This window comes from Diabrotica virgifera, chromosome 2, assembly GCF_917563875.1.
Source record: "Diabrotica virgifera virgifera chromosome 2, PGI_DIABVI_V3a".
NCBI classification, from domain to species: domain Eukaryota; kingdom Metazoa; phylum Arthropoda; class Insecta; order Coleoptera; family Chrysomelidae; genus Diabrotica; species Diabrotica virgifera.
Window position 1 is genome coordinate 197,884,883 of NC_065444.1, and position 23,769 is coordinate 197,908,651.

General features: G+C 32.2%; 1 protein-coding gene across 1 annotated transcript in view; it reads left to right on the forward strand.

The window, feature by feature from the left end:
• The window catches only part of LOC114328113 (polycystic kidney disease protein 1-like 2), a 311,210-nt gene that overhangs the window by 233,587 nt on the left and 53,854 nt on the right, over positions 1-23,769 (forward strand). The window contains exons 17-19 of the mRNA XM_050644966.1: positions 9,644-9,789; positions 15,833-16,033; positions 19,813-20,037. Of these exons, the coding sequence (XP_050500923.1) occupies positions 9,644-9,789; positions 15,833-16,033; positions 19,813-20,037 (572 nt within the window). The remainder of the gene's footprint in view (positions 1-9,643; positions 9,790-15,832; positions 16,034-19,812; positions 20,038-23,769) is intronic.

Sequence of the window (23,769 nt, forward strand, 5' to 3'; positions counted from 1 at the left end):
CATTTAAAAAAACAGAAGTTTGGTCTGCCACTGTGTTATCGAATACCCTGTAACATTCTAACTAATTTTGTAATGTGAAGCTCAAAGGTGGCTAAAATTTTTGTTATTAACTCTTATTGCTATCTATTACTATAGCGGAGCTGTTGAGCTTTACTCCACTAATCAATCACCCTGTATATGTGCCGTTACATGTTTAACAGTGAAGAGTATATTATCTGTCGTACGCCTCTAGTAACAGTCAAAAACGTATGTTTGTGAGTGTATAGTGTCTACACTTTCGGCTAAGTATGAAAAGGGTATGTCGAATAGTTTTAAAATACTGACCAAAAATAATTTTTAAATTTTTAAACTAAACGCAGTAAGGAGCCACATTTTATTTAAGTTATTTGGGTTAAATCTTAATATTTTGAGGTCTAGAGTCTACAACTCAGAGATTGAACATTCTTAATTATACACCCTTTATAATCCAGCTGAGCCTTTTCACTTCTCATACACTCCTCATACACTCGCAACACTCCTCATAGAAAAGTGGCCCCGTCAAACTTAACGAAAGTTCGATCAATGATAATTCTCAATGCATAGATTAAAAAAGTCCATGGGAACTGGGTCTGAAAAACTATTATTCTGAAGCTACAGCCTTCTGAGTTTATTGGATTTAGGTGCTCCGTTTACGTTAATTGCAATAATTCACTGTCAAGTGAACGAAAATATCCGCAAATAATCTCATTTACACAATCACCCATAGAATGTGCAAAGCTGGACGTGAGCCTTCGAGGCCACATACATAAGAAAACAAAAATCAGGCAAAGATGTCATCGAAAGAATCACGATGCTAAAGCGAAATTGTTCTGCACCCTTAGAATTTATAATGAAGAGAACTGATACTTTACAGCTTCTTTTATAATTCTAAACGATTGACAAGCATTAATGCTGATGATGTTGAGTAGATGTTTATGGAGTAGAAATTTACTGAATTCGTAGTTAAAACCACTTAAGCATCTCGAACGAGACTTTTTGGAGCATCAAATATGTTCCGATTTGCCTGAGTACCTACCGCTCGCTACAACGAAGATACGATATAGTGCTAGTACTTCTAGTGGGAACTAGAACTCAGAGCTGAACATGTTGAATAGGTTTCAGAATGTTCAATATTGATCTCCCCTCCTCTATCGCTTTCCATTTTGCAAAAGAATTGAAAAAAAAATCAGATAAAATGAATGAAAATTGTTGAATATAAAAATTGATGAATCAATATAAAGTAAAAATTACTTTACGATCATAAACAATAAATAAAAAATATTGGCAAAATAATACACCTAAAGTTCTGAAGCTATTTTCTTGTGGCATTTTTGCAAATAACTAGTTTTGATGGGAAATAAGCCACAATTTTACTAAAAAAATGATTTTATTAACGTTTCGACGCACAAATCGGGTGTCGCTGTCAAAATACAAAAAATGTTAAGAGGATGGGTACGTATTTTCGGCTGAAATTCTATTCAAATGGGGATTGATTTTTTTCGAATCCTGAGAAAACTAATAAGTATTTTTAAAAAATTTAAACGCAGAATGAAAGATTTCGTTATTGGTCAGGGCCGAAAGCCCCTGAGAATTTCTATAATGTTTATTTTAATAAGTTACAGGGGTGAAAAATTAAGAGAAAATGTAGTGTGATTTTGAATTTTAAATTATTTATCCTAAGGGACTTTCGGCCCTCGGCAATAATATAATCTTTCATTCTGCTTTTAAATTTTTCAAAAATAATTATTGGTTTTTTTCAGGATTCGAAAAAAATGAACACAATGTCCGTGGTAATATTTCCAAATCTATCTTTGTCATACAACGCACTCAGTCGAATAGAATATTGTTAGCATACTGTTAGTCAGACAGTGACAATCAGTGACAATTTTAAATATTTGACATGGCATCGGGAATATTTTGAGTTGTTGATTAAATAATATTGATATAATATAGTGTATTTGATAAATATTTGGTTTAAGACGTGAACTTAATAAAAAGTTATTTATTGTGTATTTTTTGTAAAAGATCCAAGCAGAGAATACATCAGGACAATAATATTCTGTGATCCAAGTATTTTGCTGCTAAAGATGTTCAAAATTGTAAGTGTTCAGTAACAATATATTATTAAAATATCACTTAAACACTTTTCCTCTTTTCTCGATTGAGTATTAGTTTTTGTTGTATATATAAATGATTACAATCACTGAATACATAGTTAGTGATAAAATTATCACATTTATTAACTGAAATATTAATTTGCATTTATAATAATAACAGTTATCCAACAACATTCAAAAGCCATATCTTTAAATTAATGATGACATTTTCAAGTAGAATGTGATTATAGTAATGTTTACATATCCATACCAGTGTGAATTTTACTACACATAATTTGCCGTAAAGACAGAATAAGTAGGGATACCCATAAAATATTTGCGAAATATGTACAGTTACGGTCACTGAATAGTTTACAGTCTTACGTATCTAGGAGTCGATTTTTTAAATTTTTACCTCATTTAAACGCACCTTTTACGTCAAAGTGACGTTGCCAGTGGTGTACCTAGCTAGAATAGGTTAATTAAATTTTAAAAATCTAAATATTTTACAAAAGTATTTTTAAAAAATTTAAACCCAGAATGAAAGATTTCGTTATTGGCCAGGGCCGAAAGCCCCTGAGAATTTCTATAATGTTTATTTTAATAAGTTACAGGGGTGAAAAACTAAGAGAAAATGTAGTGTGATTTTGAATTTTAAATTATTTATTCTAAGGGACTTTGGGCTCTCGGCAATAATATAATCTTTCATTCTGCTTTTAAATTTTTCAAAAATATTTATTGGTTTTTTCAGGATTCGAAAAAAATGAACACAATGTCCGTGGTAATATTTCCAAATCTATCTTTGTCATACAACGCACTCAGTCGAATAGAATATTGTTAGCATACTGTTAGTCAGACAGTGACAATCAGTGACAATTTTAAATATTTGACATGGCATCGGGAATATTTTGAGTTGTTGATTAAATAATATTGATATAATATAGTGTATTTGATAAATATTTGGTTTAAGACGTGAACTTAATAAAAAGTTATTTATTGTGTATTTTTTGTAAAAGATCCAAGCAGAGAATACATCAGGATAATAATATTCTGTGATCCAAGTATTTTGCTGTTAAAGATGTTCAAAATTGTAAGTGTTCAGTAACAATATATTATTAAAATATCACTTAAACACTTTTCCTCTTTTCTCGATTGAGTATTAGTTTTTGTTGTACATATAAATGATTACAATCACTGAATACATAGTTAGTGAAAAAATTATCACATTTATTAACTGAATTATTAATTTGCAATTTTAATAATAACAGTTATCCAAGAACATTCAAAAGCCATATCTTTAAATTAATGATGACATTTTCAAGTAGAATGTCATTCTAGTAATGTTTACATATCCATACCAGTGTGAATTTTACTACACGTAATTTGCCGTAAAGACTTAATTAGTAGGGATACCCATAAAATATTTGCGAAATATGTACAGTTACGGTCATTGAATAGTTTACAGGCTTACGTATCTAGGAGCCGATTTTTTAAATTTTTACCTCATTTAAACGCACCTTTTACGTCAAAGTGACGTTGCCAGTGGTGTACCTAGCTAGAATAGGTTGATTAAATTTAAAAAATCTAAATATTTTACAAAATTTAACAAAATGGAGAGTATAGAAAAAAGTTTTTTGAATAAAATGGATTATGATCTTAATAACGAAAATAAAGAAGTCTGGTTTTAAAATATGCATTTTATTTTAAATTATTTTTTTATATTAAATAATGATAAACAATGATAAATAATAAAAAAAATAATTAATATTTGGTGGAAGCCCCATTCTTGTCAATACAATTTTGCAGTCTTCTGTTCATAGATAGCACCAATCCCCTCATGTTATAGTTAACAAGCTCTTCCCATGCCTGCTCAATTGCTTCCCATAATTTAATTCTATTCCGTGGTCTAAGGTTTCTTTCATTTAGTTTCTTTGTTAACTCTGCCCACACATTTTCGACTGGGTTAAAGTCTGCACTACGGGAAGGCCACGGAAGAACATTAACATCAGTTTCTTCTAGCCATTCTCGAACAATTCTACTCGTATGCACCGGGCAATTGTCATGTTGGAAGATGAAGTCGCTATTGGGGAATCTCTGGATCACCGATGGCAACATTGTGTGCTCAAGGATATGTTTGTAATGTAATCCTGTTAACTTCTCTTCTACATGATAACAAACGCCCGAACCTTCAGCACTTATCCATCCGCATAATACGTTGACCGAGAATCCTTCTTAAATGATGCGTATATTGTTCATCATACCTATGATTTCTCGGCCTATAAACTCTTACCCGACCATTGTTATATGACTGAAATACTTTTTCATCGGAAAATGCAACCCTAGACCAAAAATTCTCATCGCGGTTTATAAATTCATTACAAAATTCAACTCGTCTCCTCTTGTGATCCTCAGTTAAAAAAGGTTTCCTTGCAGCTGCACAATTTAGCAGTCCACTTGCTTTAATTCTTCTACGTGAAGTTCAAATACTGCCTGGAAACGCAGTCTCTTCTCTTGCTTTTTGAGCTGTAGTGGCAAAAGGAGATTCTCTCAAATAATCTACTAACATCTCATCCTGTTGATCTGTGGAGATCTTCTGCCCTCTTGAACCGCCCAACCGTGCTATAGAGTGAAAATTATCCCATCTTTGTTTGATCTTCCATATGCACATATAGCTCACGTTCAAATCAGCAGCAACTTGCCTTAGTGACCAACCTTCTTCGAGTTTGGCAATTGCTCTTGCTTTTTGCGCATCATTCAAATGTATTCTAACCATTTTGGAGGAGTTTGATATACTTTTATTTTATTTTTGAACACTCGAGAAAGTTTTGACAAGCATTGACTTTTTGAAATTTTTGACTTTGACATTTGTCAAATCCGTACGACACTGCAATTTTACAGTATTACAATATAAAAAGTAAGGTGTAAACTATTCAGTGATCGTAACTGTACATGGCCTTAATGTAAAATATAAAATGTAAATGAAATCATTTTTTTAGTAAAATTGTGGCTTATTTACCATCAAAACTATTTAATACACTTATAATAATATTATGCAACTAAAAAACACTGCATAAAATCGTGAATGCAAAGGAAAAGCACGTCTGATCGTGTTTGTTTTATGTTTTGTTTTGTGTTTTGTTATACACATGCGGGCGTATGCCACTGTACTTGCCCTAAATTCTAACGAGAATATTGTCCTTTTCATGAGCATTTTTCAGTGCGTAACAAATGATAGGAAAAAGGGTAAGTCCGTGATAATACACATTTATGACATTTATTCTAACATGACATTTTAGTTAAATCTGACAGTTGTCACATTTTATTTTCAATTTCGAATAAAAACAAATCAAATGTGTTTCTTGCATTTATAAAATGGTATTTTTTTTATTTGTATAGTCTTATAAATTATACAGATTATATTTGTAATATTATTATCTAATTAAAAAAATATATTTTTTTTATTATGGCGCCATCTATCGACAACTAGAATAACTAGAATAAATGTTATAAATGTCACCGACGAAATGTAATCACCGACGTGCCTTTTTTCTGTCACATACAATTTAATACGTTAGAAAGAAATCGAAAAACTGTGACGCACTGAAAGATGATCATGAGAAAAAGAATACAATAAATTATGTTACGGTAAAAGTAGATAATTGGTAATTGTGTACAATTACCATAGTCGACGGTAAATGTAGGAAATTATTTTCAGTTATATAGTTTTACCGGTAATTTTATACAAAAACCAAGGACCAGCAGTAAAAGTATGTAAAATGATGAAATAAAAACAGTAAAATCCAACAGCTATTCAAGAAGTGTGATTTTTGTTGAAATGAATGAAAAACTAGAAATATTTTTTAACCTCAATTGAGCTTTTTTCCTGAATTACTACTACTATTTTACTTACTTATTATTTTTGTTGTGATATGGCAAACTTTCATGGAACTTGAAATTACTCAACTTTCCATTTTTTTTAAATTTGCACATATTTGTTTTACATTTACTTTTGCAAGCACATCGCTGATAGTTATTCATTGCGCGAGTATGTTAGAAAAACGTCTTTGTTAGATTCATTTAATGATGGTTGCTCAGGTTTTTCTGGTTCTTGTTCTATAAGAAGCTTATTTGGTTCATCTACTTCTACTTTTTCTCGTTGTTTAGAATGAAGACCTGACTGGATTTATTTTACTTGTTCTTCTAGTTTTAAAACTTTTTCAGTCGAAATATTTTTTATAGCATCTTCTGGCAGTGATAAAGTTTTGAAACCAATTTTGGTAGGAACCCCAAACATAGCTTCATACGGACTGCATTTGATGCCAGAAGGGTAACCTCGGTTCTTGGTGAATTGTACATATCGAAGATCCTCTGACAACTTGTTTGTTTAGTCGCTTTCCAAACAGGAACTTATTACATTTTCAATGTATTTATTAGCACGGTCAATAGATCCTTGTGACTGACTCTGTCTTGGCTTACCATGAACTATCTTTAAATCTTTTCATGTGGACCATAGTTCTTTATAATTAGGTTGAAGAATTTACGTCCATTGTCGCTTTTAAGAATGCTATTAGGATAGGAGCTCCAAAGGCACAACATATCTCAAGAAGAACTAATGCAACTTCTTCTGCACGTTTAGTTTTCAACGGCCGTAATTGAAAAAATTTTGTTTAGTGACCTTGGTAGACAAAAATGAACTTAAATGAATTATTTGCTAGGGCTTGCATATCTATCAAATATATTTGACATCTACTATTCATATCTTTTTGACAATATAGGTTTTACTACTAAACCTTTTTTGGAACTTTAGATTTTTCCTGGTAAGTTTCACAAATATCTAAACAGGTCGTTATGATTGCTACAGTTATGTATTGTGGCATTCCACTTGTGTGTCAATCGTTTTAATTTGAATTTCTTACTTTTACCAAGATCCTCTGCGAAATGTATACAATTACCGGTAAAAGTAGGAAATAAAGGGTTTTTAAAGAATATTTCCTACATTTACCGTCGACTCTGGTAATTCTATAACCGGTAGGTGTGTACAATTACCAGATTATCTACTTTTACTGTAACATATACACTAACAACTGAGATTTGGTGGATGCGTCCATAAGAAATAACATGGTCACCTTCACCAGAATGTAAGGTCAAGTCTGCTCGTTTTTGACGCTTTTTGTGGTGCAGGCTCGTCGGATTGTGACGTAAGAGAAGTCGTTGGAAAGAAAATTGGATGGTGAATACTAAGACATAGAAAGATTAAACCTGGCAATATTTTCAAAACTGCATTACATGATATATTCATTGTTATTGGTGAGATTGCTACGTTTGAGGCGTTAAATGAAAGGGGAGGGGATATCGAGGCTAACAGAGATAAATCCAAACACAATGGTATCGTCCAAACAGCATTATATCATCTCTTCGTTGTTATTGATACGATTTTGACGTCCGAGCCATTAACCGAAAGAGAAGGGGGTAGCAAATATGTTGAGATAAAAACAAACACATCGACATTACCAAAAAGGTAATATATGGTAACTTCGATGCTATTGGTCCGATTTTAACATAAGAGACGTCGCATGAAAGGTGTTTAGACACCGAGGGTATCATTGGAAAAAACAAGCATGACAACATTGCCAAAAGAGCCCTATATCGTATCTTCGTTGCTCTATGAAATATAACTGGGCGAGAAGGTATCGCTCCAGATAAAAATATAAAATATAAGGTTTATCACACAAATAGTTCTGTCGCCAGGGGGGTACAATAGCCTCCTTAATTCAGATGGACTTACCCAAGTTTTTTTATGTATTTTGACCCGTAGAACACGAATTTTTTGGGTAACAGTTGATCCGGATGTCGATAATATTGTTATAAACAAAGAACTTGAGGAATCAGAAAACAGCGATTTTTCGCTGTTTTCTGTTTTGCTGAAAATATTTTTTTGTATTTTTTGGGTGATTCTCAGCAAAAAATGGTCTTACAAGTTCTTTTGTAGGATGCATAGTTTTCGAGATAAACGCGGTTAAACTTTCAAAAAATCGAAAAAGTGCAATTTTTGAACCCGACTAACTTTTGATTAAAAAATAAAATAGCAATTCTGCATACTGCATTTGAAAGTTAAAGTCAAATTCTATCGGTTTTGATTATTTGCATTGCTAAAAATTAAGTTTTTATTTGTTAAACAAAGCCATAAACACATAGTGTTTCCCGTGTTCAATGCATGTGTTTTAATGTACGTAATCTACGTAGAAATTGTATGTATGCACGCGTACTCTTTCGATTTCAAATGAGAAATGCATTGAAAATATCATTCAATCACTATGTGTTTTTAGCTTTGTTTGACAATAAAAAAATTAATTTTTAGCAATGAAAGTAATCAAAACCGATAGAATATGACTTGAACTTTCAAATGCGGTAAGCAGAATTGCTATTTTATTTTTCAATCAAAAGTTATTCGGGTTCAAAACTTGCAATTTTTCGATGTTTTGAAAGTTCAACCGCGTTTATGTCGAAAACTATGCATCCTACGAAAAAATTTGTAAAAACATTTTTTGGTTAGAATGATCCAAAAAATACAAAAAAAGTTTTGTTTTGCGAAAAATCGCTGTCATGTGATTCCTCAAGTTCTTTGTTTATAACAATCTTATCGACATCCGGATCGACTGTTACCCAAAAAATTCGTGTCCTACGGGTCAAAATACATAAAAAAAACTCGGGTAAGTCCATCTGAATTAAGGAGGCCGTTGTACCCCCACTGGCGACAGGACTAAATGTTCAATTTATAAAAATACCGTTTTCCAATTTTTTATGGTTTTTCAAAAGTTTATATTATGATTTCTACTTTATCAATATTATAAATAAAAACAAGAAAACCTGATTTTTTTAACTTAATTTCACATAAAAAGCCCCGCATTAAGTGGTTAACGGGAAACAGTAGCGATCAACAGGTAGCAAAAACGCGTTCCAAGATTGCGGCTGTAATTTTGAATATTTTTTCGAGATATTTGGCACACGTATTCGTAATATAATAAAGAATGGCGGTACAGAGCCCAATTTGAAAAATATATTAATATGTGGAAATTACTCTGTAATTAGATATAATTTTTAAAAAACGAGCCTGTACCGCCATTAAGAAGAACAAAAAAATACACTTTCTTCAAATAAACTTTTTTATCCGATGCCTAGATTTTGTGTCATTTTGGAACTACTAAAATTTTTTATTTCATTAGTAGTTTCAAAATGACACAAAATCTAGACATCGGATAAAAAAGTTTATTTAAAGAAAGTGTATTTTTTGTTCTTCTTAATGGCGGTACAGGCTCGCTTTTTAATATTGTATTTAATTACAGAGTAATTTCCACATATTAACATATTTTTCATATTGGGCTCTGTACCGCCATTCTTTATTATATTACGAATAGGTGTGCTAAATATCTCGAAAAAATATTCAAAATTACAGCCGCAATCTTGGAACGCGTTTTCGCTACCTGTTGATCGCTACTGTTTCCTCTTAATGCTTTTAAAATCATTTTTAGGAACATGTCCTAAATTACCCCGATCCCGAGAAAAAAATTCTACAAAAAGGTCATGAGGACTGGATTTTTCTGGCTACAGAACATTATCTGGGTCAAATACTAAAAATTGAATTGTGGTTTGATTCGATTGGATACAGGCCCTCATGGTAAGTTATTGCAACTAACTTAGTATTTAAAAAAAAAACATTTACCAGATCAGGTTACGTTGCATAAAGTTGAGAAAAACTTAATATTTTAATAATTTAGTTTAATTTCAATCGGATTTTCATCCCATTTTCTCTTGAAAATATAATTCAAAATCTGTTAAGTTTACTTATATAGCTCTCCTATATTAACACAGCGCCCAAAGCATAGTAAAAAATCACTATAAATATCACAGCGCCCAAAGCATAGTAAAAAATAGAGATCAAGTCTAAGAATCCATAACTTTTACAGCATAACCCCAAAATAATTTTATTGGTTGACGCTATATACACGGTGCGCAAAATTTATTTGGAACCCATTTTGGCTTTAGATAACTTTTTTTAGTTTTGTTCCGATTTTGATATTTGAAATCTCTATTGATAGTGCGTATTTTAATTAAAATTTTCAAGAATAACGAAAAAACTTAAGGGGGTCTAAGTAAGGATCATTTTGATAAAAGGCTTATTTTCAAGGCCGTTGCAAAAGTCACCCTGTAAATATTTAAAATAAAAAATTAATAAAAACTTTTAATAAGTATCCGTAGAGACTACTCTTAAAATAGTATTAAAAATGTTTAAGCGTTTGGTTAAAAAAAATTAGTTTCCCTTATCCCTATTATTGGTGCTGCTAGTGAAGCAATCACAGAAGCAGAAAAATGAGTTTTAATTTTTGTAACTTGTAAGGATATGATGCCACAGCGGGTGATGGGCCGGTCGCCCAGAGACGACCCTAGGAGTATCCGTGTTGGCGCATCCCTTCTTCATACCCCACTAGACAAAACCGAAGAAGTGGCATCGAGAGCGTATTTAAGACGAGCCAGGAAAATCATAAAATCAGTTGTTGCTAACTTATTGAATTAGCAATAGCTCGATGGCAGAGATGCACCGGGTTGAGGTGGTACTGTGCCTAGGTAGATACTGCAATACTGACGTGGCGTTCCACCATAACCGTTACCGCAGTGAGCAGTAGTAACGATGGAGGAGTGACTACGTGTCGTCGTTCAATGTTATTGCATTGAATTGAAATGCGATGTCTCCGGGTCTGAATGTGTAGCTATGTTTATTTCATGTAGCCAGATTGTTATTGTATATTTTTTGTTTCGTATTGTATCGTTTTAATATTACTATTATGTTTTGATAACAGTAATAAGTATAATGTTATTTTTCCTTTGCAGAATATAGAATTATATTTTATTTTATTTATTTTTAACTGTACATAATTATCTTAAATATATTTACTTTATCTTTAACCTGTGTTTTACTGAGTCTGTCGTCCTGAAAAGGCGAACCGTTACAAACTGTCACTTTTCAAGTCCTGCCTTATTATTCTACGCACACGTAGGTATTACGTTTAATATTCGTTCTTTTTTAAAGTTTTCTAAACTGATTGTATTGTTTTGCCAAAATTTGTCAAAAATTTCCCTTGACATTGCAATGTTTTTAAGAATTCTACCAGTTTTCGCTCTTGTTTCTAGTAGGCTATGAAACTAAATGTTCCCGTTGCTCGCAACAACTGTCACAACAAAGAAATATAATATACTGCTAGATTTACGTTTAGTTCAAAGGAATCATTTCCCGCCTCAGTGATGGTTTCACCAGCAGTATCAATAATGGGAAAAACACAAACTGTTTTGTAGACGCTGGTGTTAAAATAAATTCTGAAATTTATCAGAGAAATATTTTAAGCAATATACTTGCTGATATGGAAAATATTGGCCACGACTTCTCTTTTCAACAAGATGATGCGCCATTCCATACTTCTAGAAGTACGATAACATATTTGCAAGAACAAATTACAGATTTCATCGATGACAAGTGGCTTCCAAATAGTCCTGCTCTTAACCCGGTTGATTACAATATATGAAGTAGGTACATTGAAGCCATGGTTGACGAAAACTCTATTTTCTATAGATACTATCGATGAATATGGGATAGTTTTTTGTTGGAACGTGCAAGCTGAAAAATATTGAAAACGTATTTTTCATTCTTTCGATCTGACGTTCATTTCGCGAAATATTTGCTTTTTTTGTGAAACTTTATACTCGCCCATTTTCTTACGCCCTGCTCAAATCGTCAAATTTTTAAATATACATTTTTCTGCATGTACTTAACTTACCTTATCCTAATCTGACGATTTCGAGATTTTCTAAGGATAGATTTTTTTTCGGACCCCCTTCAAGAACTCCCCTGTATTAAGAGTCCATATACGGTAGGGGTACATTTACAGGTTACAAGGTTTATTCGCATGTGACTTTCTGACGCGCTCGGGTAAAAGCAAAAATCCCCTTTTGGGCCCCCATACCATTACAATTCTAGTTCTCCTTCTCGTTCTTTCTTTATTTAATTTAATGCAACCTTCTGAAGTTCTTAAATTCAGGTACTTGGTTTACGTTAAGTGCACTAATTCAAGGTCAAGTGAATAAAAATATCTATTACTGAAAGAAGAGAGATTTATTTTCTTCATTCATATTTGCGTGCTGCATATGAATTCGTGGTCAAAAATAGATGTATCGCATTTTAGTCTTCAGAAAACCTCAGAAAAGTCCTCAGAAAACTAAAGAAGTGCGATATAAAATGTGCTGCTAGAGTGACAAAACAATTATCATGCTTTCATGAATGCTTCTCACTTATCCAATACCTGAATAGCTGAAGTTACACCTTATCTTTAGAAAACTACTGAACAGTGGCGGATTTAGGGAGGTAATAGTTGAATTCCCCTCAGTGGCGGTTTCTCCATAAGTGCACATGTGCACGTGAACCCCCAAAATTATTTTCACACAAACATTCATATGTAAAATTTCTCATTCTATAAATAACATTTTAATCTAACTATACAGTAATTGAAATCCGAAATCACAGATGCAAGGAGTATTTAAGTATCTAATAGGTAATATTTAATTATTTTTATTCTCTTTCAAAGGAGTAACTTCACGGATGCGAGGCCTTAGACAGAACCTCTCGTTCACCGCTCTTATGGCCAATGACTTTTCATAGGACAAAATACAACTCACCACCCGCCCCGCTACCAGCTATAGCCCATAAGTTTAGATGGACACAAGAGCACAAATTGAATGTGATCTTATGGTGTTTTTAACGTGCACGGCACACGTAGATACATTTTAATTTTGCTTTCGTGAAGTTCGAATTTCGGAACAATATTAAGAATGGAGGGATTTGTGAATTAGGCTATTGATTATGTTCAAAATAAGAGAGCTAAAAGGAACTACAACGTTAATGGGATTTTATTATTTCATATTGTCAATAGACCTCTAAATTTGAAAAACCCGCGGAGTGCTACCATTTAAATGGGTGCGTTTTTGAGAAAGGGGTGAATTAGTCCCTAGGCACAGGGTGAATTAGGGTGAGTTCTATGCACTTTTAGTAAAAACACGTCTACTGAAATATTGTTCCAGGTTAAATTTACTATCGAAATATCACATTTTAAAGTCGAAAATATTTTTTTTTACAAAAATATACTCAAAAAAGAACAAGAAAAAAACGCAAAAGAAAGCAATTTTGTTTTTTGCCCCATAACTTTTTTCCACAGGGATATAGGTATAGGCATTGCTTTAGCGAAAAATAATTACCATCCTTCCCCGTTAAAATGACGTTTGGTGAGGTCTCTAGGATTTATAGTTTCCGAAATAGGATTTTCAAAGTTCGCCGCTTACAGCAATTTTTTGCCATTTTTCCCATTATTTCGCAAACATTGTTCTGTAACTTTTTTCTACGCATCTCTAGGTATATGCAATGGTAAACTTAATAGAGAGATAACTCAATTACCTTTAAAATGGTATATTGTATAAAGTTGTACGACTATTTTTAAGCAAGTTATGCTTTTTCAAGATTTTATACTTTATGATTTTTGATATTTTTTATGATTATTTTTAGAATTTTTCATTATGACTTTTTTTCTTGTACATTCAGGTATATATACATTGTGAAATAAAAAAATCATATTTTTTCTACTTTAAAATGGTGTACTGCAAAAAATTCTAGGACTATTTTTAAACAAGATATCCGTAGGATATCCAAGGGTGTCCGTAATTTGAGAAAAATTTTAAATTTTTTTATTTTTTTTCAATTAGAAGAATATAATGGCATATTATAACATAATTTTTAATTTCAAATAACTTTTCTTAATAGCTCCTTTCGATATTGTGAAATATAAAGCTACTTTACTCTTGAGCGAAATTCATATTTTTTAACATACCTCGTACACTATTGAGAAAATTTTATATCTGATGATTGCATCTTAGGTTTTAGACTATGCAGAGAATTTTATAAGGGATAACTTTTTTTCATAAAGGTAATAATAAAAAAGTTTTCCACATGGTTCCAGCTTAGTGGGACCTATTGCATGTGTATGTGACATTTTGAAAAAGCATAATATCCTGTTTAAAAATAGTCCTAGAGTTTTTTACAATATACAGTTTTAACGTAAATAAAATAAGTTTCCTTTTTTGTTGCACAATGTATATAAAATATACAATAAATATACAATAAAAAAAGTTATAATGAGAAATTTAAAAATAATCTTAAAATATATCAAAAATCATTAGAAGTATTCCACTTTGAAAAATCATATCTTGCTTAAAAATGGTCACACAGCCTTTTACGATAGACCATTTTAAAGATAATTGATCTTTATTCCTATTAAATGTAACATTGCATATACCTAAAGCTGCATAGAAAAAAGTTACAGAACAATGTTTGCGAAATGACAAGGAAAATGTGCCAAAATCGCTGTGAGTGGCGAACTTTAAAAAATCATAATGTGGAAACTATAAAACATAGTGACTTATAACAAACGTTACTTTAAAGAAAAAGAATGAAAGTTTTTTTTCTGTGAAGCAATGCCTATACCTATATCCCCGTGGAAAAAAGTTATAAGGCAAGAAACAAAAATGCTACCTTTGGTGTTTTTTTCTTGCTTTTCTTTTGAATATATTTTTGTAAAAAAAAATATTTTTGACTTTAAAATGTGATATTCCTATAGTAAATTTAACCTGAACAATTTTCCTGTAGACATATTTGCACCAAATGTGCATAGAACTCACCCTAATTCGCCCTGTGCCTAGGGACTAATTCACCCTTTTCTCAAAAACGCACCCCTTTAAATGGTAGCACTCCGCAGTTTTTTCATACTGAGAGGTCCATTGACTATATGAAACAATAAAACCCCATTAACGTTGTAGTTCCTTTCTAAAATACATAATCAATAGCCTAAATGTGAATGTTAGCATGGAATATTTAAAATCAATTAAATGTTCTTTATTATATTTAGAAGAAAAATTAAAAATGCCGAAACCAAATTTGTTAATTAAGAATGCACCAGTGGCGGATCCAGCAAGATCCAGCATCGTCAAGAGGAGGAGCCGATTGGCTAAATTTCTATAAAAAATCATTGAATAAATGAATGTTTTTATAATCTTATTATATAACTTGGTTTGAGAGGGGGACCGATCGCCCCATCGCCCTCCCCTGGATCCGCCATGGGAATGCACCAAAGTGCAAAGGTCGGGATTATAAATGATTATTTAAAATGGAAATTTGTGAAAAAACTTTCAAATTGTGTAGGTATGCTACTATTCTACGATACGATTAGACGATACGATTTTTCTGAAATAATTTGAATTTTTCAATTACTTGTTACGATGCCAGTGACAACTGCAGAAACAGAACGATGCCTCTCTGCATTGAAACGTGTCAAAACTTTCCTTAGAATGGCTATGGGCCAGGATCGACTAACTGCATAAACCGAGTACCTGAATTTAAGAATTTCAGAAGGCTGTAGCTCGAGAATAATAGTTTTTCAGACCTAGGTGCCATGGACTTTTTTAATCTACTCACTGAGAACTATCATTGACCAAAGTTTCGTTTAATTTGACCGTGACCACTTTTTCTTAAGGAGTGTTGCAGGGTCCTTTATAATTGGCTATGTGTTTTTCTGCTTAATTTTTCATACATTTTATAATAGATTAACATTATTAATAATTCATTTAAGGTTTTGTGAAGAGATTGAAATTATAGATATACAAGAAGACCAATCTTGGTGGTTTCCAATACATTTTAAATTCGAAATCAAGGATGTAGAACAACATATTTACTCTGGTGTTCCAACTGAGCCTGAACATATGACCAGGCGAAGACTGTTTTTTAAAGAATTGTCTGCTAGCTTCAGTAGCCCGCATTCGTGGAATATTTTGTAAGGTTTTCTTTATACTAGTTATTCTCAGTTTTCAAACTTTTTAAACAGGATAGATTTTTATACCATTTTTTTAATATTCAATTTTTATTCCAATATTAATAATTTTTCTATCACAAATAATAAGCAAGATGAGTACCTAATGGAACTCTAGATTTAGGGGAAACTTAGGGATTTATACTCAGAATAGACAAAATTTAACACAACAAAATTAACATAGGCAACAAATATAGGCACCGATTAGTCCTTTAAATTTTGGGGGTGGGTACCACCCCTTCTAGCAGGTGAAAAGACATACTTTTAAATTAAGTCGTGAAGTAGATAAACCAACTAATTCTAAACAACTTTTGTTCTATAGAGTTTTCTATTAAATGAAAAAACTTTAAATTTGGTGGTGGGTACCACCCCTTCTAGCGGGTGAAAAGACATACTTTTAAATTAAGTCGTGAAGTAGATGACCCAACTAATTCTAAACAACTTTTGGTCTATAGAGTTTTTTCACTAAGGAAATAGTTTTCGAATTATTTCTGAGTGAAAATGTTCATTTAAAAAAAAAATACGTTTCTAGACGATTTTTCGAAAATAACTCAAAAAGTAAGTGTTTCATTGAATAAAATGGAACTGTACATACTCCTACCTCGTATGGAGGACCCTGTGGGGAATAACAAATGACCATTAGAAAGTGTCTCTCCCATTGTTTAATAATATACAGTGCGAGTTGTTAATTTTTACAGGCATTTGTATTCGTCATAATTTTTGAACGGTAAGATCGATGTGTCTCTTATTTTGGTCAATCGTTACACTATTACCACCCAATTAACTGATTTATTTAAACTAGAAAAAATCAGGTCCGGCTTTAAAAAATTAGTTCGTTTTGGTCTTAGAAAAAAATTTCACCTTGTATACGGTTTTTGAAAACTCTAATAAGAATTTTACAAATTAGACAAATAGTCAATTAAAATGGCATACCTACTTATTTTTTTTTTCAACAGACCATTACTTAATTTTTACAAAAAAAAATCAAATTTGACTATGAATTAAGAGTTTGGTGAAGTGAACCATACATTTAAAAAAAAATCAATTTTTCTTGCAAAATCTATTTTTTTTTTATATTTATTTTATACATATTATGTATTAATACTTCCACAGCTTGTGCTATACGTTGTAAATAATAAAAGCCTTTTAGCTAATTTCCAGAATTTCAAAAGTAACAGGATGTTTTGAGTAATACTAAAACATCGTCCTGTATAGTATTTGTTTAGTGATTCATCGGTAGTGTCGTTTTATTGAATTCTCAGAATTTTATTTTAAAAGGCAAAATACAGTTAATTTATTTTTTAAGTTAACGAAATTTACATGTTTAAAATAACGATATATTTACATGTACATATAAGTAAATTTAAGAATATGTACAGTCAATACATCAATCACTGATTTTGTATAGGGCTTTTCAGCGATTGTCATTTGTTCCGAGCTTCTGTCATATGTTGTATAATCTGTGTATAATATTAATATACACGGATTATACGACATATAACAGAAGCTCGAATCAAATGTGTATATTAATATTATACACAGATTATACAACATATGACAGAAGCTCGAAACAAATGACTGTGAATGAAAAGCCCTATTTTCTGTCTTTTTCTATAACAAACGTTTGTTATTTATAGAAAAAGACAGCAAGTACAAAATAAGTGACTGATGTGATCGTTCATGGGTATACTTTCATTTTTCCGACTGTATATATGTACAACAATTGTATAGAGGTACATAAAAGGAACTTAATAAACAAATAAAAAAATACAACAAATTTTTGTTGAGATTTGTAGCAGATTTTCGAAATGAAATCCATCTTTGTCAGACCATCAACTATCTAATAGACCTACGGAGAGCTATAGGGTCATTTATAATAATATTACAAGAATCAATAATTTTATCAATTACTTAGTTCTTGTCGCGTATTGATATTTTCTCGATAAACCATTTTTCTTTTAATCGACCTCATATGGAATAGTCGACAGGGTTAAAATCAGGTGATCTAGTTGGTCATGCATAAGGCCATCTGCGTTCTATCCACCTATTTCCATAAGTTACATGAAAATGTTAACGAACAGCAGCTGAGAAAGGTGGTGAGGCCCTATCGTGCATAAAGTACATACCTCGGGCGGCTACATTGGTAAGTAGATTCGGCAAAATATTTTGTAAAATATGTAAAAATAGTGTAAGAAACACAAATAAATAATAACGATGGCGAACGAAAAGTTAAATTATGTGCTCAAACAACGAAAACGTCAAATTATCATAGCCTCCTAACATTCACTTACATTTTTATACACATACATAGTGTATGGCCTTTCATTCACAGTCATTTGTTTCGAGCTCCTGTCATAAGTCATATAATCCGTGTATATTAATATTATATACAGATTATACAACATATGAGAGAAGCTCGAAACAAATGACAATCGATGAAAAATCCTATTAATAGTTTAATACATGGTGAGAAAGTAGTGACGCAAAAAACGAGGGGAAATATTTCTTTTTGTTTTTGTTTAATTTAGGTTTATTTGTTTGACTCCTTTTTACAAACAAATATTATACAGGGTGATATTTTAGTGTTACTCAAAACAACATCTTCTTTTTGAAATTCTGGAAATTGGCTAAAAGGGTTGTATTATTTAAAACGTATAGCACGAGCAGTGGTAGTATTATTACTTATAAATTAAATATTTGTTCACAAAAAATTAATTTTTGTAATAAACGTTAATTTTTTTTGAACTATGGTTTATTCCAAAAAACTTTTAATTCACAATCAAATTTGATTTTTTTATAGTAATCGTGTGAGTTTTGTTTCGTTTGATTTATAGTTTTAAGTAATCGTGTGAGGAAAAAAATAAATATGTCATTTTAATTGCCTATTTGTCTAATTTGTAAAATTATTATTAGAGTTTTCAAAAACCGTATACAGGGTGAAATTTTTTCTAAGGCCAAAATGAACTAATTTTTTAAAGCTCGACCTGATTTTTTTCTAGTTTGAATAAATCAGTTGATTAGGTGGTAATAGTGTAACGATTGACCAAAATAAGAGACATCTCGATCTTACCGTTAAAAAATTATGACAAATACAAATTTCTGTAAAAATTAACAACTCGCCCTGTATATTATTAAACAATGGGAGCAGACACTTTTTAATGGTCATTTGTTATTCCCCATAGTGGCCTCCTTACGAGGTAGGAGTATGTACAGTTCATCATGACTCACCCTGTATATACACCTTTTTCACCTTTTAATACGCTATATTTTTGCTAAAAATATTTTTTCGATATAGTACTTACTTTTTGAGTTATTTGCGAAAAACCGTCCAAAGACGTGTTTTTTTGTTGAAAAATGAACATATATTCACTCGCAAATAACCCGAACAGTATGGACTTCTAAAAAAACTCTACAGCAAAAAAGTTGTTTAGAATTAGTTAGTTTATCCACTTCCGGACTTATTTCGAACATATGTTTTTTCACCATCGAGAAGGGGTGGTACTCACCACCAGGGCAAGAGAACACATCGGTACAATATCACTTTTTTCTTTCAAATGTTGGTTATGTGTAAGTATGCCTTTCACGTCAATCCAAGCGCTTTTTTTAAATCCCGAGCCAAAACCGTCCGTAAATGGACCATTTATGATTTATAAAATAATTGAGGTGTGAACTCGAACTTATGCCACATGCTAATTATTAGTTTCTAGTTTTCGAATTTTTACAGTTAATATCTTTCATTTTAGTGAAAAGGAAGATACGCTTAGTAGAGTGAAAAGATTAACCATATTATTATCCATATTTCTAACTACCTTTATGATGGTTTTGTTATTTTATCTCGTACCAAGCTTCAAACCAAAGGATAGCTTAGATTATTATGAGTATAAACTGTATCCTGAAGTATTTGGATATGCTGCACTTGGTTCAATAATAAGTTTTTTAATCCATTGTCCATTGGTAATCCTTTTTAGGTAAGAGGTGTTTAAAACTAATATTATGTACTTATATTTTATGCATCATATTTAGAATAACAAATCTTAACTTAAAAAATGAAATAGTAAAAAGGTATTCAATTGTTTAGACTTTTGCTCCATATCTTCCGATGTAGGTATATTTCTTCATCAATTTTCTTTAGAATTTATTCGCTTTTAAAGATCATCGGTGTGAATCAATATCAGTCGATAGACCACTGGCCTAAGGATAGAAACAAGATCCATGATCTAATAGACTTCTTTATCATTAAGAATATTTCAGCTATAGTACTGGCTCCCGCGTACCAAAAAAAGTTTATTACTAGCAAGCTGAAAAGTTGTTCATAGCTTAACGGTGTTGAGTCGCACAAACTTTGATATAGCCGGTTCGCTAAACTCAGACACAACTGGCTAGTGAATTTAGTGAGTAACTTTTCCAATTTGGTAAAATTGGCAAAAAATAATTACTAAATAGTTATTAATTACTAAATAGTTAGTAATTTTGCCAATTTTGGCAAAATGGGCCAAAAACAAAAAAAATTATCTACTAAAAGCACTAGCCAAATGTGTCTGAGTTTAGCGAACCGACTATACAGTGATGAGCGCACTAATAACCGGCAAAATAACGCAAAAGATGGAAAACACATTAAGTTGTGAGATAAAAAGAGATGAACCTAGAGGAGGTGTTAAATTTAGCGACAGTAACTTATAGATTGACATTATATTGATTGTTTCCCACCTTTAGACGTATCGAATGAATTTGAGAAATGCCACTGTCACAGTGACAGTTTTAGTTGACATACGCCTCTTACACGTCTAAAGGTCGGAAACAATCAATATACAGTTGAGTCCGCGAGTCTTTACAGGTGCGTCATCATTTAAAGCATACGAAATAAGTCGAAAATTTATTTCACGCAATAACAACTGAGGGACTTGTTTGTGAGACCTGTTTGTAAACACACGTTTTATAATTTACGGTCGATTTAAACAAATTACCGCTAAATAAAAGCCTTTTAATAGTTAAGTTTTACTAGTGCAGTGACATAAAATACCAAGAACAGCAACTGTGAGTAAATTTTTAATATTAACTGCATCCAGACGGTTTTTGTTAGGCTGACTGAGGTTAGATATCAGATACACAAGACTGAAAAGTAATTAGCTAGTAAAAACTCGCCTAGCGAAATAAAGAAATTTTAACAACAAAAGGCAGGGTCGGCCTGGGAAAAATGTTTTGGACAATAATTATATTTAACAAAATAACTTAGCAAATTTGAATATTTTAAATAAAATGTCACAACCAACATTTACAAATCAATCTTCATCCACCAACACTCACCCAGATAATAATTTAAATAATATGAATACCTCCAACACATCTTATGCAAGCACTGTCTCAAAAAATATCTACAAGTATCCTAACAAAGACCAGGCACTTATCTTCGGCTCCATTCAGGGAGCAAAACTTCAAGATTATCTTCTCCAATTGGGACCTCTGGTAAAACCAATAAACATCATTTTCTGTAGCAGAATTTCACACAACAGAATATGTGTTTATCTAACCAATAAATCACTGGTTGATGAGTTTTTAACTAATCATGGTCAAATTGTTGTCAATAATGAAGTCATCAAAGCAAGACGTCTAATTTCACCAGCAGACAGACTAGTATTATCGAATGTAAGCCCAACGATCCCACACGAAACTCTTGTAACCTTACTGGAAAATATTGGATTAAAATTAGTTTCTCCAATAAACTTTCTTAGAATAGGTGCATCAAATCCAGAATACCAACACATACTCAGCTTCAGAAGACAGGTGTATATCGCTCCTTCCCCAGATATTACCATACCCGAATTCTTAGAAATAACACATGATAATCTATCATATCATATCTTTTTAGCCCTAGACAGTCAACGCTGCTTCACCTGCAAATTATCGGGTCATGTTGCATCCCAATGCCCTTCGGGCAATATTAACCCACATTCCCAACAATCATCACAACCCACACATAATGTTCCAATATCTCAACCGGATGAAACATCTCCTAATGACTTAAATTCCCACTCAATAAATAATATTCTACCCGAAAGTTCCTCAGTAGTAGAAAATTGTGCAAAAGTCGCCAATACTGCTTTGATCACATCCAATCTGGTAACAAATCCAGATCACACTGCTCAATCTGAAAATATCCCAACCTCGGACAAAACTACTAAGTCAACAACTTCATCCGCAACAAAACGAACAGCTGAAGATATGACCCCAGCCACTCCAGAAGAACAAATGCCACCCAATACTTCTACCTTCTCTCTTCCCCAAACAGTCATTCAGAAAAACAAAAAACCCAAATCTAATACATTAAATCAAGAAATAGAACTTACTGAATCTATTATAAACTATATCGACTCCCATTCTCCTCCCTTCATAATCAACAGCCATCAGCTTAAACAGCTCCTAGAAAATACATACGGATCGAGGGATGTTCTTAGCATTGCGGAAGACTTCACAGAAGATATTCCAAAACTAATAGATATGTTAGAAGAACTTCATCCTCACGCAAACACTAAGAAGCTAAAAACTCGTGTCACAAGGCTAAAAAAGAAATTACTAAAGCAATCCCAAGATGTAAGTGATACCCAATCTGATATCTCAAATACATCTCAAGATACCCAATAAATACATTCGAGTCATTACTCCAGTGGAACTTAAATGGGTACTATACCCGTTTAAATATGCTACAGCATATCATAGCCCTCCATTCTCTGGACATATTGTGTCTACAAGAAACTCACTTCCGAGACGAAGATGTCCACAAAATGAGGGGATACAAGGAATTCGTTAAAAACCGAAATGTACAAGTTGCGAGTGGCGGCGTAGCCATTTACGTCTCAAAGAATCTACAAGCAACACAAATTAGAATAAATACAAACCTAGAAGCGATAGCCGTAAAAATTAAAGCACAACTAAATTACACCATCTGCAACATATACATTCCTCCTAACCATTATTTAATTGAGGATGAACTGGAGTCTCTAGTTAATCAACTTCCAACTCCTTTTATTCTTCTAGGAGATTTTAATGCCCACAATTACTCCTGGGGTTCTCAAAAAACAGACAGAAGGGGACGAATTCTATCAAACATATTCAACACCATGAACATAAGTTTACTGAATGATGGCAGCAATACTAGATTCAATATAGCTACAGGCAATTCTTCTTGCATCGATCTTTCATTATGTAGCCCAACTATTAGTCCTTACCTTGAATGGAGAGTTATGGATGACTTACTAGGCAGTGACCACTTTCCTATAAAATTAACGAATTCAACTATAAAAGACAAAATATCAAACGGAGATAGTATCCATCAGAAATGGAAAATAAAGAAAGCCGACTGGAGCTCTTTCTCAAAAACCATTGAGAATAACATATACAAAATTAATGAGTGGAAGGACGCAAATACAGCAGTAACTCAACTTAACGAAATAATCATAAAAGCCGCTGAATTTTCAATAGGAAAAACAAAACATATCAAGAAATTTAAACCTGTGCCTTGGTGGAATGACGAATGTGCCGAAGCAATACAAAACAGCAAATCTGCTCTAAATAGATGTAGGAGGGAGAAAACCGCAACAAGTATAATTGAATACAAAAAACATAGGGCAAAAGCAAGATATATTACCAACAAAAGTAAAAAAGAGTCATGGAAGAAGTTCGTAGGAAGCATAAACAGAAACACT